The sequence below is a fragment of the Protopterus annectens genome, chromosome 4.part0 (assembly GCF_019279795.1).
Source record: "Protopterus annectens isolate FY-2018-M chromosome 4.part0, PAN1.0, whole genome shotgun sequence".
In the NCBI taxonomy this organism is placed as follows: Eukaryota; Metazoa; Chordata; order Ceratodontiformes; family Protopteridae; genus Protopterus; species Protopterus annectens.
The window spans coordinates 456,467,665-456,493,097 of NC_056733.1; the positions used below are offsets into that span (position 1 = coordinate 456,467,665).

General features: G+C 38.4%; 1 protein-coding gene across 1 annotated transcript in view; it reads right to left on the minus strand.

The window, feature by feature from the left end:
* The window catches only part of LOC122799370 (proline dehydrogenase 1, mitochondrial-like), a 972,876-nt gene that overhangs the window by 316,391 nt on the left and 631,052 nt on the right, over positions 1-25,433 (minus strand). Inside the window, exon 10 of the mRNA XM_044068377.1 lies at positions 4,053-4,199. Within this exon, the coding sequence (XP_043924312.1) occupies positions 4,053-4,199 (147 nt within the window). The remainder of the gene's footprint in view (positions 1-4,052; positions 4,200-25,433) is intronic.

Consider the following 25,433-nt stretch of genomic DNA (forward strand, 5'->3'; position numbering starts at 1 on the left):
GCCTCAGGTCATAGAATCAGATAATGGACCCCAGTTTACAAGCCAAATAATGTGGCATTTGTGCAAACTGTTTGGGATTCAGCACTGGTTTCATGTTCCATACCATCCACAGTCCAATGGAATTGCTGAAAGGATGAACAGGACAATCAAAGAAAGGTTACAAAATGTGTGTTTGGGAAAAGGAAAGGATTGGTTGAGATATTTGCCAGGTATTCTATTATGCATTAGGGCTACACCTAACAGTAACACAGGAATTTCACCTTTTGAGGTGATGACAGGGAGGAAAGTGCCCCTCACACTTCCTTGTGACATAGAAACTGTGAATAATCGACCATTACTGATAGCAGTAGAACACCAAAAATGGTCGAATGATATACAGGGGGTATGTGACACTATAGCCAGAGAACAGGCTTACCATCTGTGGACAGAAATGCCAGTGCTTCCCATGGAAATGAAACTACAGTGCAGAGATGAGGTACTCATAAAAAAACTTCCAAAAAGGGGGACCGTGGGATAGTAACTGGCAGGGTCCCTATGAGGTGATAGAGCAGAGAGGACCATTAGTATACAGAGTACAAAGGGTAAGCAAGGAGAAGATTAATCCTAGGAAAGAGGGGACAACCAAACAAAAGCAATACACCATGTTGGTTCATAGAGATCAGTGTAAGTTAATAAAAGTAAAACAGTGATAGGAAAGTAATAGTCTGTTTAAGTTTGTTTCTAGATGCCAATATACCCATTTGGAAGGAAGCTAGAAAAAACGGAGGAGATTAGACCTGACACATGGAAATTCAAGCTTTGGGGGTGCATGTTAATAGCCATACGTATTCTGATGTTACTGTATATAGTGTTTATAACAGAGATCTATGAACAGGACAAAGCAATCCAGAAAAGAGATGCAAATACAAAAAGAGATGCAAATAAGAAAATTACAAAGAAAAAATATACAGAATGAGGTGAGATACTCAGGTATAATAAATCATGAGAACAGAGACCTTATGACTGGATACCTGATTTCAATACATTTTTGGCTATGCAAAATTTGTTTGCAAAGGCACATAATAAGTTAAACTGTTGGGTTTGTAGCCACATTCTTTACAGAGGGAAAATGCCATTACATGCAGCCCCTGTAGAGGTTATGGATACGGGATTTATGTTTAAAGGGTCTTGTATGAATAGAATTGTAAGACAATCCGCCATAAAAGAACATTTACAGGTGGCAGAAGCAGAAAGAGGGATACTCTGTTTTCAACAGAAAGGGACAGTCATGGTTGGTATTAGTAATTGTAACTATTCCATCACTTTATACCAGTTATGGTCACATGAAAAGCTTGAGTTTCATGGAGGGGTTGATAAAATAAAAACAGTATTGGAGTTAAAACATAACAGGTCTTTTGAGGAAGGGAAGAAAGACTTCTTCAGTATGACTAATTTAATGAACCAAGAAAATATCACAATTCTGGCAGAAGGGTTCTTTTTCATATATGGAAAGAATGCTTACAAATGGCTACCAATAGGATGGTGGGGATCCTGTTATATAGGGTATGCAGTTCCAATGATGAGAATTACTCATACATTACTGGAGAATATGGTAAGAAATCACAAGAAAAAGAGGGAAGTTCATGATAGTTTTTCTAAAATAGGGGATGATATAAAACAGTTGGACTTAGGAGATGGTGTTATTTCAGGAGCTGGGATCTTTCCCTGGTATGGTGCTGCTAAGGCAATATGGGAATTACGGAAAGTTGCAAAGCTGATGGAAGTATTAGCAAATTCAACATATGGAACTATCTCAGATATAACAGACAAGATGGTAGCAATGAGGACAATGGTCCTCCAGAACAGAATGGCTTTTGATTACTTGGCTAAAAACACAAAAAGAAAAATCTAGCAAAGCTAGAATTTCCACTGTGTGATAGCTTAAACCTCTTGAATCAGAGGAAACATGGGATATATGTAAATTGCCCTTTAAGGATATTAGGCGTTTCAGCTAAATGGCAATTCTGAGTGTCCATGACTTTTTTCTTTTACTTTTAAGTTTTTTATGGACAATTTCAGGCCAATAAAGCCAAACCCCTCTAGCTGTGGACATGCATGTTTCTGCCTTCTTATGACATCATCAGTACAGCATAAGAGGAATGTTTAGCTTTTGGAAACACAGGGTAGTTATACCAAACTGATATCCATAAACCTAAGGGTGTCTACAAAATATCACAACTAACAAACTAAAACAATGTTTAAAAAGGTCACACAGGGAAACCAATTGGTTAAAAACACAAAAAGAAAAACTTAGCAAAGCCAGAATTTCCACTGTATGATACCTTAAACCTCTTGAATCAGAGGCAACATGGGATATCAGTTTATGGATATCAGTTGGGTATGACTACCCTGTGATTCCAAAAGTCAAACATTCCTCTTATTCTGTGCTGATGATGTCATACGAAGGCAGAAACATGCATGTCCAGAGCTAGAGGGGTTTGGCTTTACTGGCCTGAAATTGTGCATAAAAAGACTTAAAAGTAAAAGAAAAAAGCCATGAACATTCAGAATTGCCATTTATCTGAAACACCTGATACCTTAAAGGGTAATTTACATATATCCATTGTTACCACTGATTCAAGAGGTTTAAGGTATCACACACTGGAATTTCTAGCTTTGCTAGATTTTTCTTTTTGTATTTTTAACCAATTGGTTTTCCTGTGTGACCTTTTTAAACACTGCTTTAGATTACTTGCTTGCTAGTCAAAGGGGGGTATGTGCTCTGGTGGGAGCAGAATGCTGTATGTTTATTCCTGATAAATCAGAATCTGTATAGCAACATTTAGAGAGAATTTCTGAGGTTTCCTAAAAATCCAGGAAAACATGGAATACAGAGTCCAATTGGTTAAGTGGACTGTTTTCAGATTGGTCGGGTACTATAATCAAGGCATTGATTGCCTCCATTGTCATTATCTTTTTATCTACAACAATTTGTATGTTTATTAAAATCTGTATTAATAAAACGATTAATCAAATAACTGTCGTTAACAATGAAGAAATGGTATTATGTACAGAGGATTTCATTTTTCTTTGGCTTAATTAAAACAAAAAGGGGGAATTGATAGATATTATATAAAGTAAAAATATTTTCCCCAAAACAATAATGAAATAAGAAATGTTTGTTTTTAATGCAAAATTTGAAATGACATGTTTGCTTTTAATGCAAAGTTTGAAATAAGAAATGTTTGAGTTTAATCAAAGTTTGAAATAATAAATGGTTGCTTTTAATACAAGGTTTGGAAAGGAAATGTTTTTTTTTTCTAAAGTGCAGAAATGTAACATGCAAGGCTTGAAATACAAAGTTAAAAATATATATGGAAAATATAACATGCTTAACACAGCAATTATGTGTCAGTTAGACACTAGTTTATTTTTTGCAAGAAAAATATAAAACATGCTTATTTTAGCTTGTCTGTGAATGCATGTGGTTTAGACCTGATTCTCGTTAAACTATAAAACATATGTAGCTTAGCTTGTTTATGAAATCATGTGTTTGTGGGCTGAAACTGTCACAGTAAAATGGCATCCTGTTTTGCCAAACTGGAACATACAAAGAATAAGCTGTTGAGACATTTGATATTTTAAAAAGGAAATGACAAGGACCTTTTGTGAGTCTCCAGGTACAGAAATGAAGAAATAAAATCACACATATCAACTGACACGAAAATGACATGAAACAAAAATCAGACATGCAAACCACAAAGACACTAAAAAAATAACACCTGCTGATATCTAAAAGTGTACATAAGCTGGACACTGCTTGCTTTTCTTTGGAGCTGTCTTGATTAAGTTTGCACTGATCCTAGGCATGACACAGTTCATAAGAAGCAAAAACTTTTGTCTAGCTATGTTATAATAGAATTGAAAAATCTCAGACAGTATAACTGCTTGGCAATATATGTTTCCTGCAATACAGTATAACGGACACAGTAGTACGTTGTGAGTCTGGTCACTTTGCCATTTTAAATAATTTAACACACACCATGAGCAGACATTTAGAAGCAGCCTCTCACCTTGAGGTAGCACTGATAGGTGTTGAAGATAATGGGTTTCATCATGTTGAACCTTCTCTGCATTTCCAAAGTCAGCCTGCTGATTGCTGGCTGGAAGTAGGATTGTTCAGCATCCACCATCAGTCTGACTCCCTTCTCTACTGCTCTCTGCAACACAAAACAAAAGCAAACTTCAGATCATAAAAGAAGCATGCACTGGCAAGTTCAGTCTATCTGAGCACCACCTTTCCCAAAACAATGACACCTGACATTTTCCACTTATTTATCTGACATACTTTACATCAATTAACATATAATGCAAGTATGGCCACAGGAATAAAAGTGATGAACAAAGTCAGGGTAAAACATCTATAACAGCTAAAACACATACTGAATACTAAGAATCATGAAATACATCTTTAACCTTTAATCCTCTAAGAAAAGAGTAAGGGCCAGTATGGGAAGCACTCCTGGCGTTACATTAATATAGCCACAAGCTGCTTTAGAAGAATTAAAAAAGAACAAGGCATATTCAGTTATGGAAAAAGAGGTGTGCAGATGTTACAGACCACCTAGGGATAGTAATGGGAAATAGGTCGTAATCTTTATAACTTATGTACCAATTATTTAGCACCAACTTTTTGTTCTGCTGTTGTGGGTACCAAGTGTATTCAGTTTTGCTTGCAGGAATAAAATAATAAAAGAAATACATATGACAAGAAAAAGGAATAATACCTCCATCTATCTGTAGTGCAGTACAACTGATTTAATTAGCGCAGCTACTCTAATTTCTAAATTTATTGCACAGCTTCATCCATCCCGGATTTTGCCTCATATTATAGGCTGTTCCTCAAATTGTTTGGCTTTCTTTCAAACAATTGAGGATTATAGTCACTAAATTATGACAAGATGTTTGAATTTCAGGTTTTATTTCCTTTAGGAAATACATGATAATGCAAAACATGTTACTTTAGCAACATCTGCATATAAGAGCAATATTTAAAATCTGTCCCTGGTTTTGGGCATTTGGTCATGTTATGTTTTGGTTTTGTCCCTGATTTTTGAGCTATGAGGATGAAAGGTTTTATAGTATTCCGCTCTAAGCACAAGACAGTCTTTCCGGAAAAAAATAATTTTTATTTATCCTAACTATTCAATTAAAAAGAAACTATGTGCATAAAAAGTTATGCATGGAAACAAAGTCAAGACAGTACTTTTGATCAGGCCTAATTTTTTTCATGTAACTGTTTCAATCATGATATATCCCTGTTCATTGCCTTTGAGGGATTCACTACATTGGCACGACTCATTAAACCTCACCTCACACCAGTGCCATCAAAATAACTCATAAAAAACGTCTCCATTATTTACATGCTTATAATGTATGTACTAAAGCTGATTGCTTTATTAGCAACTGTGGCATAAATAAAAAGTGTTCCTGTGAGATCCATTATGTTTCCTTAGCTCATCAAACTTCATATTACACCAGTATGATCACAATATCTCGAAAATGATGGCTTGAGCACATGTACTCTTAAAATGCATGTGCCTAAGCTCAACAGTTTATGAAAAACTGTGTCATCAGTACCTCAGTGCAGCTTTCTCTACACCCTTATATGAGGGGGCTAATACCCCATATCCTTACTTTACTATTCACCTTTTAAAGCTACAACACTTTGTTGACAGGCAGTGGAAAATATTCTCATTCTTCTTTGATGAGTACCTCCTTTGGCCTTCCTACAACTCACTTTCATGCAATTATTATGGTCTCGTTTTACACTGCAGCAAAGAATGAAACAAAAGCTGTCACCATGAACTAATGTGCTTCAGCAACTATGAAGCAAAGGTAATCCAAGCAATTGACTAAAAGCTGCTTCTACAACACAGTCTTCCAACATGCTAGCCTGTTTTACTAACAGGTTTAGTTAAATGACACAAATTTGACTCAGCTGTTTGAAGGATATGGTTTATCTTTAAAGCAGCATGCTTTATTGTTAGGATTATTGCTCTATTTATTATTTATTGGCATATGGTCACAGGAACAGTCCATCTGGGTACAATACCCTTTTTCAATGGAGACCTGAGTAGAAACGCTCAAGTGAAATTAATAATAACTTATAAATGAGATTACAGATAAGTTAAAAAGAAGTGGAAAGTCAGTGACAGTAAGGTACAAAAGCTCCAATACATTTAGGGATATAATTCAACACTTTTGTAACTCAGGTTCACAAGTTGATTAAAATATTTTGAACGGTATACTGGAAAATGATTTTATATAATACATATTAAAAGCACAGATTGGCAAGTTGATTAAAATATGTGAAATGCAATTTAGATTTTAGAAATAAATACTCCAGAATGTAAACATACATATTTTTCATAGGTTTATGAATTTGTTGAGAAAGAGAGAGAGCTAAGTGTAGATTTACTGGAGTTAAATCTAACTAACAGAAGTAAAGTAACTGCATTATTGACACAGTGAAAGAGATATTGTGTACGGAGTGAGAGAAAGATAAATTAGATATACTGGCATAGCAGAAGGTCACACAAAATAAGGAATACTTGTGAAGTGGTGAATAAAGGACAGGCAAAATGATGTGAGCTGGACTGAGAAGAAGTGGGCTTAGGGCAGTGTGACAGGGCATCATCAGGTAACTTGGTGAGGAGGATAGTTGAAGCGGAGATGAGGAAAATACTGGAAGAGATATTAATCAAGAGGTTCAGAGAACTAACATAGGCAGAAGTTTTCCAAGGAGAATTTTAGTCCATGTTTGAATTGAGAAGGATTGTTTATTTGATGCAATGGAGCTGGCACTGAGTTCCACAATTTGGCTACGTAGCTGGCATACAGTATCTCTATGTGAGTTGTGAGACTGATTAATGCCATGTGAATGTAAGAGGAGCAAGGGGTTTAAGGAGGGTGCCATTTAACACCAATGCTGTTTTTTTATGGAAGGAGTCTGTACTTGCTACACTGCAAATTTTGTGGATGCACAGTATCTGTACTGGGGATCATGTCAATAGATTGAGCACTCTTCCAGCAACTGCTTATCAGCAAGCCATTGACAAAGGCTGCCCTTTATCCCAATATTGTGTGACCAAGGATTATGCATTTATACATCTTGGGGGATCTGTCCTTCAGATGAGACTTTAAACCAAGACCCCCCCATCTACCTAAGTTGGTAGTAGCTCATGTGGATGTAAAAGATCCAATGGCACTTAAAAAAAGAGTAGAGACCCTTTATTTAACTAAAGAGAAAAACAATACTTACAATACTTTCATATTTATAAACTTTTACGTATTTACAGATACATATATACATATTTCCATGTCAGTGTTTTTTTCATTTTTCTTATAACATCCCCACTGTTATTCCTCCATAACTATCCACCACTCCTCCCATAACCATAATCTTATTTTTTTAAATATATTTGCCAAAATCCATTTCCCATTAAACAAAATTTAATTCAGTCTTTCATCCCAAATAACCCACATTACATAAAACAAATTCTTACACACACACACACGCACACACACACACACACACACACACACACACACACACACACACGCACACACGCACACACAAAACATGTGGAGACAGAAAGGAAAACACTTTAATATATTTTAGTCTAGCACCATTCAAGACTGAAGACACTGTACACATTTACAAACTACATTATATACTACATCAAGCATTATATATCAATGCTAAAACAATTAAACAGTCAATCCAATTAATGCCCACTAATTAATTACAATCCAATTTAAACATTTTAAGATACTATTGGCAAGAAAACCCAGGATATATTAGTTTTATTGCATACTTAAACTTCATAAATATAAAAACAATTCACTTGGCAGGCTGTTGTATAAGGTTATTGGGAGTTACTTGGGTCATTTATTAATGCATTTTATTATATTATGTAAAAAGGCTGGAGTCATACTTAAGGAATTCAACAGAATTAATGAAAAAAATGGCAAGATTTGCAATGGGGAGGTGATTATTACTGGGTTATAATTGATGTTGAACGTCTTTGTACCAGTATACATTAAAATACGTCTAGAGGCCATTTTATGGTAGTTGGGTGATGTTCCCAAAACTTACTTTATTTTAGATCTCATTATGTTTAGTTTAAATAATAATTTGCTATTGATAAGGGATGATGCATACAAGTACACGGAATACCAATGAGTGCTCTGTTTGCCCCAAATTATGCTAATATTTTATGGGATATGTTGAGTCAAGGTTATTTTTTGGTAATTTTTTTTATGGAAAAAGTTGTGAAGTATTATAGGAATACAGATGATCTGTTCTTTATTTATAAAGGAACACTGAATAAAACTGATAATTCATATGAGCAGATAGGAATACAGCAAATATAACTTTTTTAGATTTGTAACTTTGGGGCTGTGGTAAGCAAATATTTATGAAACTCAATAGAAAAGATACAGCAGCATTTACTGTTTTTAAATGATAGTTGTTATCAGCCTATCAGGATCTAACAGCATTACATTTGGGTGAGTTTTTAAGAATTAAAAGACCCTATACTTAATGGTCTGACTATATTACAGAACCAGAATCTCTAACTGGATTGTATTTCAATAAGAATTATCCAATTGATATAAACAGGCCTTTTTTCTATCTTGTGATATGGACAGAGGGGAATTATTATTTCATGTTAATGAAATGAATAATTTTTCAAGACACAAAAGTTTAGAAAAAATACAATTTATTTTGTGACTGAATATACACTATTTTCAGAAATGGTACAGATGATGGTGAAAAAAACATTGGCACATTTTAGAGGAAGATGATTATTTTGGAGATAATTTTATTTTAAGGATATCATTATAGGTTGAGTGGAACCACAGGAAACATTTCCCTGTGGTAAGAGTTGTATATGTAGATATATCAAGAAATTAAATATATTAATGGTAGAATGTTTCAATTCTTTGGATACCATACTTGTGATTTGAAAGGGGATGTTAGTTGTGTTTGTACATTGGATTATATTGGCCAGACTAAAAAGAAATAAAAAAAAAATGGGGGAATATATTAACATAAAAAATAAGTGATAAACTAACCCAGTACCCAAACATATTAATATGCAACATGGGGGAATGTTACCTTAACATAAATGAATGTGCTATTGCAAGTAAAAGTGACTTTAAGATGTGATGAAAATGTTTTAAAATGTAAGGAAGCAGAATTTTTAGATTTTATACAGTAATACCCTATGGGTTGAATAATGAACTTCAGTGGAATGCTGTGCAGTTTTAAGAATGTTGTATGTTTTTGCCACTGCTGTCTTAAAATATTGTAATATGATTGTAATTAATTAGTGGAGCTTAATTGGGTTAATTGTAAAATTGTTTTTGTACTCATGTATAATGCTTGCTTTTCTATATAAAGTAGCTTATTAATATGTGTAATTTCTTAAGTTTTGAAAGGCATATTACTGAGACTCTACACTAATAGTTTAAAATGTTTTGTTTTCTGGTCTATATGTGGTTTTGAATGTTATATTTTATTAGTATTTAATGATTTTTACATAAAATAAATGCTTACATATTTCTTTCTCACATATTCCTCCTTATTCTTATGAACATGATTACATATGGATATTTTATCTCGCTCTCTCTTTGTGTGTGTGTATGTATATATATATATATATATATATATATATATATATATATATATATATATATATATATATAAACACACACACACACACACACACACACACACACACACACACACACATATATGGGTCTGCTTTATATAGCGAAAAAACACTTACGTGAATTTCATAATGGTGAGACCATTTCAGCTAAACGGCATGTTATTAAACACCCAGAACAACACAATGTCACACCAGGAAACTAACCACTGGGCTACCATGGCGAAAAAAACAAACCAAAGCAAATCAATTCCACCCATGTGGGCGCTTCAACCCCCACCCTCCCATGTGGGGGGTAACCCCCACATCCCACCAACTAAATATACTAAGATCGCACAATAGTGGACAAAAAGCAAAGTTCACCATGGTTGCCCAGTGGTTATTTTCCCGGAGTGACATTGTAATGTTCCATAATATGCAGTTTCATTGAAGTGGTCCCAACTTTATGAATTTCAAGTTGTTTTTTCACTCTTGTGTGTGTGTGTGTATATATATATATATATATATATATATATATATATATATATATATATATATATATATATATATATATATATATATATGGTTCCCATTCAGAAGCCTGAAACATCATAAGCCTGAAAATCAAAATCCTGAAACCAAAAGCCTGAAAATTCAGAATCCTGAAAACTCAAAATCCTGAAAGCCCAAAATCCTGAAACTCAAAATCCTGAAAATACAAAATAGACATACTGATGTCATTGTGGCTTTGCTATTGTTAGCCCTGTGGTGTTAGGTCATGCGTTGGGTTCAGGTAAGTGTGCGGTTGGTTTTATGTTCGGGTTAGGGGCGGTTTAAGTGAGTTAGGGTTAGGGCGCAGGTTAGGGATGTATGCAATAGTGACAGAAATTAGGGTTAGGGGCAGTTTAAGTGAGTTAGGGTTAGGGCGCAGGTCAGGTGAGTGTGCGATAGTGACGGACCTTAGGGTTAGGGTTAGGGTCAGTTGGTAGATATTAGTGTCTTTGTATTGGAATATTAGCATTATTTGTGTTTTCAGGATTTTGAGTTTCAGGATTTTGGGCTTTCAGGATTTTGAGTTTTCAGGATTCTGAATTTTCAGGCTTTTGGTTTCAGGATTTTGATTTTCAGGCTTATGATGTTTCAGGCTTCTGAATGGGAACCATATATATATATATATATATATATATATATATATATATATATATATATTGTTTATGTCATTAATATTCACAAAAAAATCTTCATACAGCGTTTACTAGAGTTTCACCACTCTTTTACAAGTCATAAAAGCATGCTCTGTTGTCTCTACTGCCTCACAAAATAAACACACTCTTTCAACTATGTTTTTATATGGCATGTTTTACTTTAGAGGTAACTTATTTATTAACAGTCACCACCCAAGGATTTATACAATATTATTGTCCCATCACACTATTGCATCACATTAGTCTGTCATCATAAAAGTTTATGCTCTGTATTAGCATTTTTTCCTTGATAATTTTTTAATTTCTTCACTCACACATTATTTTACTTATTCTCATTTCCCATAATATTTTCCACTTTTATTTAAACATTCTCATTGCTAAATTCTCATTTTCTTCTTTTACCCACCTAAATACTCTATGCAAGTTTAAAGAAGCAGTATACACAACTGTTTTCAATAACCTGAGTCACCCTTCATCTTCATTCATATACAGCACACCTCTTTTCAGTAGGTTTAGTCTTGAACCACATGTATAAGAAAACTCCAATTGCCCAATTTCCTTTTCCTATGTTAATGGGATCATATAAGCATTTGACATATATGCTATTGTTTCCATTAACACCAAACTCACCAGATAAACCTTCCTGAATGCCAGTCTATGCATCTTCCACAGAAGACATATTTCCTTTATTTCTTTTACTAACTATTCCCTTTGCATCATAACTATGTTATTTTTCCCAAATTTTATTCCTAGAGAAGACACTTAATTCACTGAAAAACACACACACACACACAGTTTTCATGATGTCCCCCCAACACCTTGCTTTTTATTTTATTCAAGTTTATTCACATTCTTAAATATCCATTCAGACAAACCAGCACTTCCCTTATCTATATTTTGATGTTAGTAACTACAACTATATCATCTGCATATGTCAAAACAACCAGTATCACCACCAGTTTTGCATCACATATCTAGCGTCTTTCATTTTATAAGTTCAATATCACATTCATCACCAATGCAAACAATATCCCACTCATGGGACATCCTTGCCTTATACAGCACTTCATGCATATTTCTTTACTCAGCCACCATTTCACTAACACTTCTTCTTCTTCTTTCAGCTTTTCCCGGTTAGGGGTCGCCACAGCGGATCATCTGTCTGCTCATGATTGGCAGTGGAGTTTTACGGTGTCGAGTTGCCAGCCCGGCGCCCAACCTTCGACAGAAGGCACACATATTCACACACACACACCTAGGGCCAATTTAGAGTGTCCAATGGTGTATATGATCCCATTAACACACTCTTCTAATTCTAATACCTATTCCATACTTCTCTATTACATTCCACAGAGCATCGTGTCCCATAGTATCAAATGCCTTGTTAATATCACTTACCATAAGATTCACATCCTCTCTTTTACTTATAACATCATCCACAATTTCTCTCACAACCAATAACAATTCTTGACAACCCTTCCCTTTTATAACATATATACTTTCTTCCATAATATCATCCATCCTTCCTTCCATTCTCCTCTTTATTATTCCCAAAAACAATATTATCTGTGTGCTTCAGTGTGATGTTTCGTGAATTTTTTACTTCATTCTTCTCATCTTTCTTCTATATAAATTTTAATATCCCACTGCATAACTCTTCATTACAAAACCTTCCTTTAACCATTCATTCACTACATTTACAAAATATTCTCTTTGCCAGACCATTAATTTCTTGCACATTCCATACCCCATACCATCTGGGCTTGATAATGGGTCAACGTTTACTTTCTTAAGTACTTCATCCACTTCACTAACAGTAATTTATTTTTCAAATTATTCCTTAACTTGTTCTGGAAATTTCTTTACTCTCCATTCTCTCTCATTTTCTATCCTTATGCATATTTTTCAAATGCTATATTACAGTACTGATAATTTGCTCTTGTGTTCTTTTTACCTATCCTTTCACATTTTTCAGTTCTTTCATTATACTAATATCTTCTTATACAATTTTACCCAAACATGCGAACACCTCCTTCCTTCACCTTTGTAAATAATACCTCTGCTTAAACATTAATGCCTTTGTTTTCTCTCAGTTTCTTTTTGTTTATTTCTTTTTCTAGGTCATAATACCCTCTTGTATTATTCCGTAAATTCTCTATTAAACTTCAATAAAATTTCACATATTTCACTTTGCCTTCCTTGCTTAGATCATCCTGGTACAGATAAAAATACTTTTTATACTTATGTTTAAATTCAGTCCACCACTCAGACCGGTTTTTATACAAGTCCATCATGGTTACATGATTACTCCATAACTGCAATAATTTCCCACTCTCCGATTTCACTTATTCATTTCTCAGTCATTATTTTATTCCCTTTCCTATTTTAATATACTCCCTTTCTTACATCATCTCCATCTATGCTGTTAAATGGTCTGAGAAACCCATCATAACTGCATCTCCATTTGCTCTCCCCAAGCCTTCCAATAATACAAAATAAATCAATTTCAGACCCATGTTTTCCCCTTCTATAAATCCATTGACTTTTGCTCCACATAGCTAACTTGGCAAATTTTGCCACTTCCTGTATTTTTGTATCTTGCCCTTTATGTCTTACCCTAAAATCACAATTAAAAACTCCTGCAATTATAATTTTCATATTAACAACCACATAGGCTAATTTTTGATGAAACAGTCTCTCTTTCCTTGCTCGTGGTACATGTATACAAAGCTAAAATTCTACAAACATGTTATATCCACCTCACATCCTCAACAGTTAACCATCTTCTCCTTATCAACATTACATCTAGTATTTTACTGTTTATTTATATAACACAGCCACCCTAGAACAACTTTCCCTGTCTAAGGTCCATATATCTCCACTCCACAATTTTTCTGTTTGCATTCTTTCTTCACTTATCAGGAATCTTACTTCCTCCAACATAATAACGTCTACATAACATTTAACACAGTATCCTAGTATCCCTTTCCTTCTTACAGTGTTAATAATACTGCTCACATTTACTGAAAGCAGTATAAAAATATTGCCTTTCCTTCTTAAGTTTAGGCAAAATATTTTTACATTTTAATTTTCTTATTTTTACCCTTTCCCATACTGAATATTTTTCCTGGGCATATGAGCAAATCATTGATGTTCAAAATCAGATTTTTTACTAACTAGAAGTTCCAAAAAAAATCTTAGTGTTTGTCCCTTATTATGACCTCAGTTCCTGCATGCAAACTCTCTCCTCTGCTTTCTCATCCATACTTTTTTCTTCTTCTACAGTTTCTTCTTCACTTGGTTTACACTCTCCCTCAGCCCCTTGTTGTCCTTCCTCATGTTGTATGACCAGCCATGAAAATAACACTTGGCAAGTGTTTCACCATGTGTTTTTCACATTATAAAACAGTTTCTAACTATCACCCTCCTTTCAAGTTTCTTTCATCTCTAATTTTCGCAATGTTATCAACAGTTTCACATAAACCCTGCATGCATTTTTAACATTTTCTTTCAATTAATCAATTAAAAATTGTTACTTTGCAGTTTGGAACATGTAAGCTGCTACCAGAAAACAAATAATATTTCCATGGATAAATATCCTTCTTTTTGTCACACAGTCCAGAAATGTCATCATCAGTCCCTCAGATTCAAACGTTAAGTCACAAGACATCTCTATCCCTATATGTATAAAAGAAAAACATTTCCTGGGCTTTAAATCCCAGAACCGTTATTAAACTGTTCCATACATAATATCTAGCTATTGCAATCTCAGTTTTTATTCTTATTAACAAAGTTGGCACTCTCTTCTTTTTAAAAACAGTTTTACTTGAAGCTTACTGCTGCTCTCCTTTTTCACCTGCTGTCACTGCTGCATTACTTTTAACTGCTGCATTCTCTGCTGCTACATCACCTGATTATTTCCACAAGTTACCATCTTCAGCACTTCTGAAAAAGTCACCTGTCATGATTATTTTTAAAAGAGAAACATCCAGAAACCCTCAAGGTGGCTGTTCTGTTATCTGCAATACTCTAATTGACTTGCTTACTTCATTTTCCAATAAGGCAGCTAAACTCTGCTCATTTGTATCATTCTCCACACAGGAATCTTTATCTACATTCTGATTCTCCACATCAATTTTTTCTCATAATTCTCATTTTCCACCTCCAAACTGTCCATAGCTTTTTTTCTCCTCCTCCACGTTACTGCTGTTTCTCTTAGATCTCTTCCATACTGCTGTAGCAGCCCTCAGGTGCTATCTAGCAGTTACAAAGAAACAGTAGGGGAAGTTCCCCTGTGCCCTGGCCAAGTTTACCCTAGTTAATATGAATTACCACCTCAGATTTCATCTGAGAAGAGACCACTGGTCTAGTGGAACTAACTCATTCAATAAAGTATAAATAAAATAAATAAGTATCCTCTAGATAGGGAATAGGAGATTCAGAGGGCACTTAGAATTAGAATCACACAAAGTGACTTAGGTTCATAGGTAGGTACTAGGCTATTGGCCCTAAGGCCTATATAAGCCTAGCCAAAAAGGTACCCTGGCTTTCGCCATGCAAGAAAATTATTTTCCTGTGCCCCTGTCGAGCAGAGCCACAGAAGTGATCCCCGGGGTGAATTTCCTATTTCCCATCCAATCATCAAGATTTTTCTTGAAGAATGCTAACGATGAGCTATGTTTGACATAGATAGGTAGTCTGTTCCAGAGTATGGGAAGTCTCTGGGACAGGAATCTATCCCTCCAGCATGTTCTGTTTATTATGGTGACAAGGTTTAGGTCCCTATAGAGTGCAGCTTGGAGGGATTGGGATTTCTTTAAGTGGAGCATGTCCAACAGCTCTGAGTTTGACATAGCTTTGTATGTTAGGCAGAGATCACCTCTGAGTAGGCGATATGCGACAGAGTAAAGCTGAAGTTTTTTGAGAAGGTCTGCATAGGACACCTGTTTGAGGCCAGTAGTCCTCTTTCTTTGGCCTTTCCAGTTGTTGCAGATGTCTTGTGAGGTACATACCAAAAGGGGTATTGTACTCTATAATGGGTCTAATGAGTGATGAGTAGAGGGGAACAATGACCTCTTTTTTTCTGGATGAGAAACTTTTTGTGATGAGGTGTGCCAAGTAGAAGGATTTCCTGACCACTGTGGCAATGTGATTATCAAAGGAGAGACTACTTTCCACCTGTGTCCCAAGGTCTCTTATCACACTTTTGGTGTTAAGTAGACTACTACCCATGTGGTAGTTCATGGGTACAGAGTTTTTACCAAAGGGGATCACAATGCACTTTTTGGCATTGAGCTTCAGGCCATGGCTTTGACACCAGGCATCTGTCTCAGTGAGGCTCTTTTGTAGGATGTCCACATCGTTAGGTGTTTTGATTATGGCTCCTAGTTTGCAGTCATCTGCAAACTTCATTAGCCAAAGACCTTCTGTGTTAGCCCGTACTTCAGAGAAGTAGATGCGAAACAGAAGAGGACCCAAAACTGAACCCTGTGGTACTCCACTTGTCACTGGTCTGAATTTGGATTTGGAGTCTGCTACTTTCACAGTGTGGGTTCTGTCCATGAGCCAGTTGGCAACCCATCTTGTGGCATAGGGATTTATACCTAGTTTAATGAGTTTATCTATAATTCCAGAGTGGGGGGATGGTGTCGAAAGCCTTGGCAAGATCTAGATAGGCTGTGTGAACTACCTTACCCTCATCTATGGCTTTGGTGACTGCTTCAAACAAGTCTATCAGGTTTAGGAGACATGATCTGCCTTTTACAAACCCAAACTGGGTGGGGTCCAGAGTTTGGAGATTACCAATGTCTTTGTTTATGAGTTCCATGATGATACCTTCCATGGCCTTGCAGACCAGGCTCATCAGGCTAATGGGGCAGTAGTTCCCAGGGTCCGTCATGGCTAAACCTTTGTGGAGTGGGATAACCGTCATGGTGCACCATTCAGTGGGCACAAAGCCTGAGGTGAGGCTATGACTGAATATGGTACTTAGGTGGGTTGCCGGTTTGTTCTGTAGTTTGTGTAGAACGCAGCCTGGGATATTGTCAGGTCTCATGGCTGCTGTGTTCTTGGCTTTGGAGAGTATGTTTTTTACTTGTGCAGTCCTGATTACAGGAACTTTGCATTCTTCTGGTATAGAGATGGGCCCTCTAAGGGGTGAGAGGGGGGGTAAAGTTAGCACTGAGCCTATCTGCCAAGATGTTGGCAATATCAGTTGGTTCTGTATATTTAGTGCCATTGTGCTGTAACTCAGAGCAGATCTGAATGTTGCCATTGAGATTCTTGACATAGCTATAGAATGCTTTGTGGCTGTCTTTACAGTCAGTGGCAATTTTGGTTTCATAACTAGCTTTGGAGGATTTTATGAGGGATGTCAGCTTCTTACTGAGGCTGACCAGGGAGTTCCTCCAGTCATGGGATTTTACTCTTTTTTGCAACAGTTTCTTTCTTCTGTTGTAGAGTTTGTTTATGGCAGAGGACCGCCAGATTGGCTTCCTTTTTTTGGAGGATAGCATCTTGGTTCTGCTAGGGATAGCATGATCCATGCACTCATGTAAGTGCTTATAAAGTGCATTTGTGTAGGATTCAGCAGTCATACCTCCATTGTCCGTCTGCATGGATGTCATAAAGTTTGTCACTTCTGTCTTAAGTGTGAAGTTGGCTTTGGAGAAGTTTTTTATGGTGGTTTCCCTAATGGGAGGTGGGGGCGGGATGTGGATGTCTAGGTTGATTAGCTTGTGGTCGGATCTGACCAAAGAGGAATTGACCTCTGGTGTGGAACACCGGTCGCCCATGTTGGTAATGACCAGGTATAGGATATTGCTGCCCCGGGTGGGGGTGTGAATAAGTTGATCCAAGGCGTTGGAATTTATGAATTCCAGAAAACGTTGAGCAAAAGAGTTGGTACATGAGTAGTTTTCCCAGTTAATGGTGGGGTAGTTGAAATTGACCATTATTAGGGTGTTGGGTTGTACCCTAATATTTTCCAGTGTATCAAGAAATGAGGAGTGGGAATCCTGGGGCATGGCGGGGGGTCTGTAGCAAGCTATAATTTGGATTGCGGTCTTGCCCAGAGTTAGTTGCACTTGGATAATCTCGGATGTATTATGCTGTGCAACTAGCCTGGAGGTGTGGATATTCTTAATGAATATGGACACGCCCTCCACCTTTAGTGTTTCGGTCCAGGTTAGGTGGACGAAAGGTGTGGTATGAATTATAGCTTGGTAATGCAGGGGTGCTCTCTGGAGCTTTGAACCAGGTCCCTGCCCTGCACAGATGTCGATGTTCTCCATTTTAAGGAGTGCCTCAAGTGAATGCATTTTGAGATTTAGACTTCTAGCACTGAGTAGCATTACCCTCAGATTTTGCATGCTTGTACCTATTACAGTGGTGAATTTGTCATTTGAACCTTGCCTAAAAAGGCACTATAGGAGTGGTAAGAGCCTTAGCCAGTGTCCGGAATCCCAAGGGCGACAGGTGCAGGCCATCTCTGGCAAAGCATCGTGGTCTGTCGATCATGTCATCCCAGGCAGACAAATACTGGCTCCCCTTGGCGAGAGATTGTAGAAGGGGGAACCAATGTTGACTTGGCCAGTAGGGAGTCACCAACAACATTTTTCCCCAGAATCAGGACATGAAAGATTTGTCATGGTTACATAGAACAGAAACCATGGTTACTTAAACTGCTCTAAAAATAGCTAAGCGTAGTGAAGTCCCACAGATAACTGTCAGACAAAGTCACCCAAGAATGGGACAATGGCACATGCGCAGGTTTATTTAATGAAAGACTTGATATGAAGCTCATCTAACATGGTTTCAAGGAAACAAAGCAATATGATGAGCTCAACACTGCGATTCCAGTGTCAGGAAGCCAACCTTTCCTCACAAGGAGGAAATGATAAAGATAATTGTGCCAAGTATTGCAGACAAGAAAGGAATCTCAGTAAAACTCTACAGATGGTGTGGGAGGCAGCAGGATTAGTTTTGAGCTGATACCAAGTTAGCTATCACAACAGACCCATAATATTTGCAAAACAATGGTGAAGAAAGGAAGGCAGGAAAGTTACCACCTTGTATATCTGCAAAATGAATGTCAGCCTGTTCCTATAGATCAGGTGGCGAATAGTATCTCTATATATTTTGATGTTTAGTATTTTAAAAGCACTTTTATAGGTGCATTATTAAGAAAGAATAGTTGTGTAAAATCTTACCACAACCATAGATGTCTTTCTCTTCCATGTAGCAGTATTCTTACTGTGGGATCCTCCACGTCAGGAGATTAAGCTTAAGCCTGGTTGCTGTTGATGTGTGGGACGTCACACATAGGGACACAAACCAGGGGCCTTAAACGTGATGTTTGCATGCACATACCTCAGAACTAACTGCCCAGTCAGACAGTAGCCTAGGAGATGCCAAAAGATGTCCTACAGACTGGCGAAATGCCAAAGACTGCTCAAAAAGACCCTGGTGCAGGTAGTAGCTCTGTGATGGTTGACAGACATGTAGAGTGTGTTAGGGGGACAAGAGGGTGGGAAAGAATGCTGCAACATGAAAGAGAAGGACATATGTGGTTATGGTAAGATTTTACACAACTATTCTATGTCCTTCTATTCCCATGTTGCAGTATTCTTACTGTGGGAGAGTACCACAGCTTAGGAAGAAGGAAGGGTGGAGGTAGCAGATTCCAGAAATCCCTGCAGGACTGCCCTTGTAAAGCCTGTTCTGGCTCTGGAGATATGGTTCAATTTTTAATGTTTTGTGAAGTTATGTACAGTGGAGCAAGTAGCAGCTAACAGGATGGAGGCTGTGTCTAGGCCCTTAATGAAGGCCATGGAAGAGGCTATTGCTCTAGTACAGTGTGCCCTGACCCCCTGATGCAAGTCCTTTCCATGGTAGGAGTAGCAGAAGTAGATATTTTTCCTGATCCAACAGGAGATAGTCTGTTTGGAGACTGCCTTGCCCAGGGCTCTGGGATGAAAGGAAACAAAATGTTGATTAGATTTTCTAATGGACTTGATTTTGTCCAGATAAAATCTTAATTGTCTGTGAACATCCAGGGAATGTAGTATTCTCTCACTGTCATCTCTGGGGGAGGAGAAGAAGGTGGGTAGATGAATGGACTCATTCAATGATACCTCATTGACCACTCTGGGCATGAAGGAGGGGTTGGTGTGCAGGGACACCCTGTCTTAGTGGGCATGCCATGAATGTCTGTAACTCTGATACCCTCCTTGCTGAGGTGAGGGCTACTAGCAAAATTGTTTTCCATGTACACATCTGGTGGGATGCTGAAATGGCTGGTTCAAATGGGGCCAGTGTGAGTTTTTCCAGGACATATTTAGGTCCCAGGGTGCTGGGGTAGGCTTTCTAGGTATTCTTATGTGTAGGACCCCTTTCAAGAACAATTTAACATCCAACCTGGAAAGTAAAGGAGGTTCCACGGGTAGGCAGGCCGAGATAGCAGATAGGTGCACTTTCACAGTAGAATATGAAAGGCCTGCTTTTATGAGCTCACACACATAAGCTAAGACTAAAGGGACGTCTGCTAAAAGCGGGTCCTTATGTCTTTGGAAACACCATTTGGAGAATCTCTGCCATTCAGAAATGTAGGATCTCCTTGTATTAGGTTTCCTGGCCTCCTGCAGGCTAGAAAGCATGTCCTCTGTGTAGCATTGTCTGAAAGGTATTAAAAGTTTATCACCTAGAGAGTTAGGCTCAGCATTATTAGGTGAGGATGGATGAGAGTTCCCTTCTGTTGTGTGAGTAGGTCCACCTTGTGAGGTAACGTGGTGATTGCCCTTGGCGAGAGATTGTAGAAGGGGGAACCAATGCTGCCTTGGACAGTAAGGAGTCACCAACAACATTTTTGGCATGTCCCTCCTGATTTTCAGGAGGAATTTCTGAATGAGAGGGAAGGGGGGAAAGGCATACAGAAACCGTCCTCTTCATGAGATGGTGAAAGCGTACACTCTCCAAGCTAGGGGTGTGTGGCATTGTTAACAGAATTTTCTCAGTTGCCTATTCTGGGGGGATGCAAACAGATCTATTTGTGGTGTAACCTACTGGTGGACTATATCTTGAAAAACTTCTCTGTGTAACATCCATTTGTGATGTAGAGAGAATGATCTGCTTAGAGCATTCACCTGCTGATTGTCCTGTGAGGGAATTTATGCTGCCTGCAGAGATAAGTTGTTCTTTGAGGCTAATTCCCAAATCTGCATTGTTAGTCTGCAGAGGAGGTAAGACCTGGTCCCCTCTGTTTGTTGATACATCACATAACAGTATTGTTGTCTGTGAAACTCAGTAGATGGCCCGGTTTAAGGATTGGGAGAAAAGCCTTCAGGGCTAAGTAAACAGATGTCATTTCCCTGACACTGATGTGTTTTTTCAGGAGGGGTGCATGCCAAGGTGCTTGTACCTTGAGGCCCTTGATAGTAGCCCCCCCATCCCAGATCTGGGGCATCTGTGTGCATATGTTGAGTTGGTGTGGGGGGTAGGAGGGGTAGTCCTGCATTCAGTTGAACCTATTGTATCCACCACCTCAATTCTGTTTGTAGACAAAGTAGGAAGGGTATTTTGTATTCCAGAGAATGGCTGTACTGGGACCAGACATTCTTTAAATACCACTGCAGCTTCCTCATGTGCATCCTGGCTAGAGGTAGCATAGGAATAGTGGCTGCCATGAGACCCAGAAGACACAGAAACTGCCTTGCAGACAGCTGGCAAGCAAGGAGGAGGTCCTGGAAATGATTTGTCAGGGAGACTACTTTGTCTTGAGGCAAAAAGGCTTTCATTAAGTCTGTCCGAATCCTGCAACCCAGGAAGACTTTGTCTTGCTCTGGGGACAGGGATGACTTGGGGAATTTCAGCGTGAAGCCTAGCCCCTGAAGCAGGGTCATGGAGAGTTGCAGATGTTTTTTGAAGGTTTCTTCTTTGTCTGTAAGGATTAGAATATCATCTAGATAGGGATAAATCTGTATGTCCCTGGTCCTGCAGAATGCTATGATGGGAGTCAGGCATTTGGTGAAGACCCTTGGTGCAGTGGATAAACCAAACAGCAAGGCAGTAAATTGAAAATGAGAGCAAGATTCAGTAAAACTTAAGTATTTCCTGTGGTCTAGGTGTATGGGGATGTGGAGGTAAGCCTCCTTCCGGTCCAATGTGGCCATGAATGCTTGGGGTGGCAATAGTGGAAGCAGGGTGTGAAAGGACAGCATTCTGAAGGAAGGGACTTTTAAGAAAAAGTTTAGGATGAATAAGTCCAGGATTGGTCTCCATGGTCCATCCTTTTTTGGTACAAGGAAAAGTCTGGAGTAAAAACCCCTTCCTTCTTGTCCAGGAGAGACAGGTTCTATGGTCCCTTGTTGCAATAAGGCCTGTATAATGTTGTAAATAACGTGAAGTTGGCTTTTGGGTGGGGGGGGTGCCCTTTGGGGTAGGTCTTTCCTGTCAAGACAGACAATATCCTTTTTCCACTATTGCCAGCACCCAGTGGTCTGAAGTGATTTTCTTCCAAAGTGGCAGACAGTGAGAGAGAAGGGAAGACAGATGGAGGTGGGCAAGGCAGTCAAGTATTGTTGCCATTGGTCCTGTCCTGAAAGGACAGTTTTTGGGTAGGCTGAGATGCAGTACTCCTACAAGAAGGTTGCCTCCTAGTCCCTTTTCTATGCCTGGCAGATGAAGGAGTGGTTGCAGTAGGGGCCCTTCTAACATAAGAAGTTTTGGCAGGGTAGTTTCTATAGTACTTAGGTATAGGAGATACTGGCAGGTGCTTAACGAATTGTAGTTCTTTGCTTTTCTCCTGTAGGTTCTTGAACAAGTCTGCAGACTGTTTAACAAACAGAAGATTCTGATCCAGTGGAGCGTCCAAGATCTTTGATTTAAAATCTTCAGGCAATAGTTGGAGCTTTAGCCAGGAGTATCTATGAAGTACAGATACAGTAGTAGCTGATCTATCAGAGGCCTCTGCTGCATCATAACTGCATCTAATAGAGTGCCTGGCTACCTGGAATGCCAGGGACAGATTAGATGCCCCTTCAGTCTTTTTAGGAGAGTCAGGCACGGAGGATAGAAGAGTAATAGCTTGGGATACCAAGTCCAAGGCATATTTAACCATTTGGGTTTGATAGTTGATTGCCCTGAAGACTATGGTAGAAGAGCTGTAAGTCTTTTTGCCCAGCCTATCCATAATTTCACTGTCTTTATCAAAGGGTAAAAGAGAAGAATAAGGGATCAATCTGGATTGTTTATCTGGGGACACAGCTATCACAGGTCCACCAGTTTTATTAAGAATTTTTGATCATCAGACACATTGTAGAAACAAGCTGGTCTCTTTGGGCAGGTGGCTGAGAGCCAGGGTTAGTGGAACATGAAGAAAAGGTATTAATGTATGCAGGGAATTATGGAGGAATGGCAGAGGGGGAGGGTGATTCAACCTGCAGCAATTCAAAGTACAGTTTTTGGGTTTCTGTCATTTGGGCATTATCCCATTTAAAATATTTTTTCATCTTAGTGATAGTCTTACCAAATGCAATGTCCTGATGTGCTCTGGAGGGGAGTCTCTTTCAATAGAATCCTCATCCGGAGAGTGATATTCTAAGGGTGAGGCTATTTGAGATGAGTAAGTGATGGATTCCTCTGAGGAAGAAGAGAGGGCCTCTTCTTCTTCATCCTGAGGAATGGAGGGCAGAATTGAAGTAGCAGAAGCAAGCCTAGGGCTGAACACTGGAATAGAGGGGGCTGAGGAGGCTGAAGGCCTAAGGGCCATGAAGGCCTGCATCAGGGACTGCGTGAAGGACAGCCAGTCTGGTTGACTTTCAGGAGGAAAAAACAAATGCTTAATTTTTTGCTTTCTTTTTAATGGTGTAGCTTAGGGAGAAACACTAGGCTTAGATTCTAGGGCCTGACCAGAGTAAGAAGAATGGATTCCTGCAATCCAGAAGGATGTCCGGTGGAGCCTGGTTCCTCCTCGACTTCGGAACTAACCGACGTCCGAGTTATCTCTGCAGACATGCTGGCTATCGCTTCTGAAATGGCTTTCTCAAGAGGAGCCATAGAAGCAGACAGCTCTAACGGATGTCCCTCAACCCCTATATCAGAGACTGGCAGGGTGTCTGACGATGGAAAGGCAGAGGTAGTAGGCCATAAAAGTCTGGCCTTTTTCTTTGGCAGTTCTACCTGGGCTGCCAATTCTGGATCCATGCTAAGAGCTAACTTCTTACGTCTTTGATTTTCTAAATACAGGTTAAGGGCAGCTAGACGGCTTCTAAGAGTTTTTTGGATGAAGGACTGGCAGAGGACGCAGGCGGTATGATCGTGTTCCCGAACTAGACAAAACACACAATGGTCATGAGAGTCCATATATGCAATTTGATGCCCACATCGGCATTTAGCTTTTTTAGCAGGCATTGGCTAATAACAAACAAGCTAACCAAGCTCAAGCAAGAAACACAAGTAAGAAATTCCCAATGGAGTACTTAGCTTTAGATGTTTTGATGGAGGAACAATGCGATCGATCTGACATTCGACTGTGATAGAAAAGTTCTGAGGGATGTGCATGCAAACGTCACATTTAAGGCCCCTGGTTTATGGCCCTAGATGTGACGTCCCACACATCAATAGCAACCAGGCTTAAGCTTTTGTATAGGAGGTGATGTTTGAGTCGCCTGAGGAGGAGGAACTCACAATAAGAATACTACAACATGAGAATAGAAGGGCATATGTAGTACCTTACTAAGGTGATCAAATGATGATAATCTCAGGATACCATGCACACACCTCCTTAATCCTGAACAACAGCTGGTGAGCAGTCAGCAGTTTTCTGTTGACACCAAAGGAAAAAATTCAGGTTTTCTATTTTTCCTGACCCATATAGTCAATTTCAGTTTCAATGGAGTAAGGCTATGGGTCTCTGTCTATAAAGTGTTGATGACAACGTTTACTGCACTGAGATGAAGGTCTTTCCAAGTTAGCTGAACACTTTTGAAAAGAAAAGCAGTAAGCATCACAGCATGAAGAAGAAAGGCCACTTCAAGAAGAAGCCACTTGTGCATCAGAAAATGGTTGAGACCAGATTACAAGGTGCATGATCCAAAAGCAGGGGAAGACACCATGTGAAACACCAGTAAACTGAAATGGTATTAGATGTAGTTGAAGTGGTGTTGTAAGCTAATGATGTGCCAACAATGACACTAAAAGATGTTCCATAGTCTGAGTTTAAGCAATATAAGGCATAATTTCCCAAAATTTGCCAGCTTCTGGAAATGTAGTAAATGCAGACCGCAAAGTGCTGAATAAACTATGTGACACTGCAGATAATTCAAGATATATCTCCAGTGGGGGGGGCGTGGGTGGAGACTGTAGAAGGCATGTCAGTAGTATTTTATATATATGACAGGATTAGAAGGTTTTAGGTGCTCCATGGAATAACATAAAGTATTCTAAGCAAGCATATTTGAAAACCCTGGAAAGGTTGAGCACTGTAGCAAAGAAATATGAGGCTCAGAAGAGCATGGCAGCCTGTTGCCCGAAAAGT